At 31.8% G+C, this 7,002-nt stretch overlaps 1 protein-coding gene and 1 non-coding gene across 2 annotated transcripts; one reads left to right on the top strand and one right to left on the bottom strand.

The window, feature by feature from the left end:
- The first annotated feature begins 4,225 nt into the window (after nucleotides 1-4,225).
- Nucleotides 4,226-4,297, top strand: TRNAE-UUC. The gene has a single exon. It is a non-coding gene; the product is annotated as a tRNA-Glu (tRNA).
- Nucleotides 4,298-4,691: 394 nt separating this feature from the next.
- LOC107841901 (fasciclin-like arabinogalactan protein 2) lies at nucleotides 4,692-6,638 on the bottom strand. The gene is made up of 2 exons (XM_016685756.2): nucleotides 6,194-6,638; nucleotides 4,692-5,601 (listed from the first exon to the last, which is right to left on the bottom strand). The coding sequence occupies exons 1-2, from the start codon at nucleotides 6,549-6,551 to the stop codon at nucleotides 4,778-4,780; spliced, it is 1,182 nt and encodes a 393-aa protein (XP_016541242.1). The 5' UTR covers nucleotides 6,552-6,638; the 3' UTR covers nucleotides 4,692-4,777.
- Between the last annotated feature and the right edge of the window lie 364 nt (nucleotides 6,639-7,002).

Below are 7,002 nucleotides of genomic sequence, written 5' to 3' on the forward strand. Positions count from 1 at the left end.
ATATATATATATATAGTTATATACTAATTTATAAAATATATACACATGTTTATGTTAAATATACACGTCTATAGAAGATATATACATATATATACTCACCATTCAATATATATGTACTACTTTAAGTAAAACATATACTACAATATATATACAATTTATAAAACATTTACATATGTATACATTAAATATACATATTTGTAGAAGATATATACACAAATATACAAAACATATGCTACTTAATCTAATAAATTAATAATACTTGGTAGTAAATTAATAATATATTAGAAGTAAGTTTTTACTTTAAACTAGAAATTTAATTTAAATTATTAAATGAAAAATATTACAAAGTAAGGACTAAGGAGTGAATGAATGTTGAATTTTATTGATTGCGAAATGATCCAAAATTTATAATTTACATAAATGAAAAATCTACAAATTATGCATCATTTTTTCTAACTCATTGATGTTAATATTGACGGAAACTTACATAGGATAGTCATAGTCAACGGGGGTAAAACCATGCATTGGACTTGATTCTCCTGAGTTCTCCCGTGAAGACATAATTTCATCAAGTTTCTGCTCGTCGTTCGGCTCCGGTTTCATTCTTTAGTTTCTTCTTTCCGCTCTAATCCAATCTCTGAAGAAAACTAGAACATTCATTGCATTGCTTCCCAATGAGTTTTGGTTGTCTCCAAGCTGCTGTCGTTCCTGACTAAAGGCGCTCTCTGATGCAATGGTTGACAATGGAACATTCAAGATATCTCTAACTAATCTTAAAAGCACATAATATTGTGTTTCATTACTCCTCCACCAATCCAACGTGTTGATCCGTCTTCTGCGATCCTCTGGGGGCGATCGAAGATAATATTTCAGCTCTTCTCGATAAGTTGATGTGTAAGCTCTCTCATCAACACTGTTCCAACAAGGTAAATCATAAAAGGAATCAGGAAAATCACTATGTGCCAGCCTTTTAGAAGATGATGGCTCCTCGGAAGGATAAGGAGCTACAGTTGGAGTGATATTTGTAGGTACGGCTAAATCAACTAAATCAACATAGTGATTATATAATTTTTCTATGTATTCATTCGCATCACCCATAGCCATCCACAAATCATGTTGTACTTGTTTAGGATCATTGTTATTAGTTATTTCTAAGTTAGCATAAATAATAGTACTAAAGTGGCACATAGTATTTTATTTCATGCACGAATTTAGCATAACACCAACCACGTAAATAGGGAGAATAGGGAAAAAATATTTTTTTAATTTAGTAAACATGGCACCAACAACTTCTTTATAACCTTCTTTATTTTTATATTCTTTGAGCAAACCAGAAATATCGTCTATATATGGCAAAATATTACAAATAATAGGATAATAAGCACCAAAAAATTCAATCGTAGCTACATAACATTTTTCTAAAAACTTAACAAGATCATTAATTACAACCCAATCAGAATCATGTAGCATGCAATCAGCAGAATCGGCAAATGAACCACAATATTGGTTAAAAGCTAGTGTAATAGGAACTCTATATTTATAACAAGTTTTTAAAAAATCATATGTAGAATTCTATCTAATATCAATTTCCTCAAGCATCAATATCGGTGCAAGTTCATTTTCTTGACATTTAACTTTAAATTCTCTAATTCTTTTTCTTCGATTATTTCCTTGAATAAAACCAACAGCAAGACGAATTTTTTTAATATAAAGCTCAAAAAACTCAAGACCATCTTTTACAATTAAATTATATATATGACATGCACACTTAATATGAAAAATTTCAGGTAACGGCAGAGATAGCTTAGATTTTAACTTTATTATAACAGTCTTATTGTTAGAAGCATTATCAAAAGCAATACACAAGATTTTATTTTCAATACCATAAAATTCGACAACTTTAACAATAGAATCAACAATAAAATCTCTAGTATGTTTACGATCTTCATCATATAAAAAAGCAAGAATACATTTTTGCATCACAAAATTACTATCCATCCAGTGACAAGTAACGGTTAAATAATCATTTTTATTTACAGCACGACCAAGATCAGATGTTAGGGACAATCTACATTGAATATTTTTTAACAATGTTGATAAATAAAAATAATATTGTGAATGAAGTCTAAAAATATCAGACCGACAAGTACTTTTAGGAATACCATTAAACATAGGATTATAAATTGTTTGTATATAATGAATAAAGGCATCAAAAGAAGGAAAACTAAAAGGCAAACAACCCACAGCTACCATTTTAGCTATTTCTTCTCGGTCCCTCAATTTATTATACTTCTTCATTACCTAACCGGTTATGGGTCCATTATAGTTTGCGTTGGCCCACCAACATCCCCACTACCTCATGCAATATTTAACTCTCTTTCGTGAGTATCACCTATATGTCTCATTAACATACCCGTACCCCCTTGCTTTTCGACGCTTTTATGCTTATATATTTATTGACAAATATTGCATTGCACCTCAGTATCTGATATACGTTCAAAAAATTGTCATGCAATACTAGTTGTTTTACGAGCTCTTGGGGCACGGGGAGGACGGGGAGGAGATTAACCGATTCAGATCTAACGTTAGTATTTCCTACTACGGGTGTCTCACCAATATTTTCATCATCTTTGTTTAAATTAACCGCATCTACTTCATTTTCTTCTTCTATACCGTAATTTTTCTGAGCTTCTACATAATTCATATCGTGAGCACCTACACCTATTTCTTCCTCAAAAGGTGTACCAAGCGGTACCGGAGGCAAAGGCACACAGGTACTACTACTTGAAGTACCTTTACCGTTAGTAATTCGCTTTTTACTACCACTACCGCTTCCGGGATAAAAATTTTTAACACCTTTAGTAGCGAGGTTTCTTAATTTATCCATAATATAAATTAAACTAAAAAAATTCAAAATACAAAAATATAATAAAATTAAATATTCAACAATTAATACACTAAATAAAAATTAAAAGTAAGAAATGGAACGACAATACCAAATTTTGGAAGTATCCGAAGGTTGCGACTTTATAAACTTCCACTCGTACTTTGTAATCGCAAAATTAAAAAATTAAAGTGAGCACTTTAGGAAATTAAATATACAGAATATTTGAGAATTGAGATTTGAGAGAATGAAAAATTGTGTGAAAAATGATTTGAAGGTGTAGGGTATTTATAGATTTTTTTTTTTTGGATTAAAAAATATTTAAAATAATTTTCTTTTTACTAAAAGGGCCCAAACTAGCCGTTTGGACCAAAAACGACTATATAGCCGTTGGGCCAACGGCTAGTTTGGTCCAAATCTCCCAAAAAAAAAAAGTCCCACCGGGTTGGGCCGGTTAACCGGCGGGCCTGGACCGGGCTTGGTCCGAGCCAGGTTAATCGGGCCCAACCAAAAAATTAAACCGATCCGGGACCCGATACCTTACAACTCATGGGCTGACCAGGCTGGATCAAATCGGGTCGATTTTATTAAACGGGTTGAGTCGTTTGACAAGCTTTATTTCAACTCATTAGTCTAAGCTAACTTTGGATGGACGTTTAGCGATTTGACCTGTTTTGACACATCCAAATTTGACCCGACCCATTTGTCACATCTAGTCTCACGTGACTACGAAAAGGGGTGGCCGTGAGGGTTGTTCCCTTGGTGATCCTATGGAGACATCAAAAGCACACTTAGCTCTCATTTGTTCATAGATTTAGAAGTTGAAATTTGAAATTTGAAAATTTACATTTTTAAAATTGTGTTTAGGTTGAAGTTGGAACTTGAATTTTTAAAATTGTGTTTAGAATTGCATTTTACTTGAAAAATAAAAGAACTTGAAATTTTGTCAGTAGAAGAGTGGTGAAACCAGAAATTTCGTTAAGGGTATTCAAACTTTAATATATATTTATGAAAAATATTTTTTTTGACGTATATATAATATAAATTTTCAATGAAGGGAGTTCGATTAGCCACCTTAAACTATATGTGGCTACGTCACTGAGTGAAAGTCCCAAAAATCTAAAAATTAATTTGAACCCAATTCGAAGGACTTGAAAAAAGAATTTTTAAAGTCTTATGACCAAATGCTAGCTTAGTAGCTTAGACCATTTATACATTTTCTCTGATCGTGCCTTAGCCATGACAATAATTACTTTATTATACATTAAATAAACAAAGAAATATTTCCTGTTATTTGGACTTTCTGATTTATTAAGGAAAATTACACTGAATTAACACAAATCCGTTATCGTCCAGCGGTTAGGATATCTGGCTTTCACCCAGGAGACCCGGGTTCGATTCCCGGTAACGGAACTTCTCTTTTTTTAAAAAAATTAAAATTATTTTTCGATGGACAAAAAAAATAATTTTTTTCTGAAAAATACTTGAAATACATTCATATATTTGTCACTTTATTCAACTAAATATACTTCCATTTTCGTATACTTATTTTAATTTAAATTGTTTTTTGGTGCAACATATTTGAAATAATTATTATTGCTCACTTTGTTCAACTATAAACTTCCATTTTCGTGTAATCTCTTGTATATTATAAACAAAAGAAACATATAAACTAAGATTATCATAATAGAAGTGAAAATTTACAAAGAGAAAATTGTGTATTTATGAACAAAATAAAAACTCAAATGCATGACTCAAGTGCTTACAAAATGAATACATAGGAAAAAAGAAACTAATGCAATATACATTATACCAAATGCAAACTTAGAGGTCATTTTTCATACAATATACAATCAAATAATGTTGCATGCCAAAAACCACAAACTAATTTATTCAAACAAATACCAAACCAATACTTAAAAAAAATGTTATCAACCAACCACTATTGACACTCATAATCATAGCACCATTATTATTATTCGTTGAATCGTCGCTGTCGCTGTTGCTGTCACCATCATCGTTGCCCGAGCTTGGCTCGGGTGCAGTATCGTCAGAGTTAATAGATTGTGCCTTAAATAATTCACTTGGTTGCAAAACTTTATCAATTTTGTAAACTGCTAATGGTTCCTCGTCTAATAAAGTTTCAGTAATTTTTGCTGTCACAATACTAGTTTCCAATTTTACATTATCTCCATCATTTTTTACTGAAAAATCATATTTATTATTTTTTCCATTTGTTGTTGCCATAGTATTTATAAACCCATTTTTAGACCTTAACATACCTAAAGAGTGATAATCTGGTATACCATGGTATAAAAGTAAAGAAATTTGGCCATTTTTTGTTAAATTTTTGTACTTAGGTAAAAAGGAGTTAACAACTTTATCAATTGGGCAAAAAACTGTTAGGCCATTTTCCACAAGATCAGTAAATTGTTTTGTAATTTTTGAATTTTGTAAAAGTTTTGCGAATTCTTTGCAGCCTTTTTTGGACATTAAATCAATTAAATCAACGTCTGCAGGAGCAGCCACCGGAGCTTCGGCGGCGGCTGATGTGATTATGTTGCTGATTTGTATGACGGAGATGTTGTAAGGGATTTCTTGAACAGACTTAACGAAATTGGCTGAGAAATGACCGTCGTTGTCTTCTGTGGCGAACCCCACTTTCTTACCTTTTAGGTTCGTAATGTTGACGTACCCTGATGTTCCAGGAGCCTCACCTGTAGAAACAGATTCAAAACTTTAATCAAATGAGTTATATTGACTTAACATGACCGATTGAACCCAAAATGATCCATCAAATTATTGGGCCAAAACGATTCAAAACAATCTAACCAAAGCAAAATGCAACCCAAGAAATTGTAGTGATAGAAAATTGTGTAGATTTTTAAGAACTTTAAGTGAACAACTTGGGAGAAAAACAAAATTAAATTTCACATTTTTTTCAAAAACAAAATTAAGAGTGAATGGTTGGGTCATATTCGATGGGTTGAATTATAACTCATTATTTGACTCAGCTTAATTTAATAAATTTCGAAAAAAATATATTTTGCACGACCATTCAGTTCAACTGTAATTGAAAAACAGTCATTGTCGTGAAGTTTAGATACTTCATATTCCACATGTGAAATTCTTGATTATCACGAGTTTCACCTATGATATTTAAAATTTCGTGACAGTGGTTAGTTTTCAATTACTATAAGTTATAAAATGATTATTTTTGAATTTTATCCCGAATGTTTATTAATTTGACCTATTTCAATCCGCTCAAATTTGATTCGACCGACTTATTTATCACTTCTATAGACTCACCTGTGGCTTGAAAAAGTGTAGCAGTTAGGGTTGTTCCCTTAGTAATCCTATGAAGTTGTTTGGAACCAAAGTAATCTGCAAAAACATGAAAAGAAAGGACATTCTTGAGAGTATAAATGGACATATGTTTATCAAGAAGATCATCCATGGCGGCGTTATCGACCGCGCAAACGGTGATGGTTAATCGACGATTGATCTCTGAAGCTAAGTGAGTTAGGGTTAAGTATTGGTTAAAGGTCGAGAATTCTGGGTGTTTGGCGAGTATACGAGTGATATTGTGGGCAGAGGAGGTGGTGGTGATGGCGAAAAATAGTAAGAGTAATAGAGAAATAGAGGATTTTTCCAGGGAGAGCGACATTTTTCAATGATATATGTGTTTGGAGAGCAGTGTGTACAATATAAGAAGAGATGTATGTGTTTTTTGTGAATAGGGGTTTATATATAGATGGATTTTGGAAGGTGTCAGGGTTTTATATTTTATGGAATTAGTTGTGTGAATTACAATAAATTTTATATTTATTATACATGTGTAATAACCTTTTACGCTATTAGCTAGTCAAGTATACGTACTTTGCACGTGTATATCATTTATTTAACAATAAATGCATATAGAAAGAAAAAAATTGTTGTATATACGTATATTATATTATCAAGGATAAAACCTGTTAAAAAAATAATGTAAAAATTTTTAAGATAAAAAATATACTTAAAGACTGTCACACCCCTCTCTTTCACTGCATCCGACCCCCCGCTAGGGAGTTGGTTTTGGAGAAAAATGGGTCTTTCCAATTAAAGTGACGTTTTGAAAA

Source organism: Capsicum annuum, chromosome 9, assembly GCF_002878395.1.
Source record: "Capsicum annuum cultivar UCD-10X-F1 chromosome 9, UCD10Xv1.1, whole genome shotgun sequence".
Classification (NCBI taxonomy): domain Eukaryota; kingdom Viridiplantae; phylum Streptophyta; class Magnoliopsida; order Solanales; family Solanaceae; genus Capsicum; species Capsicum annuum.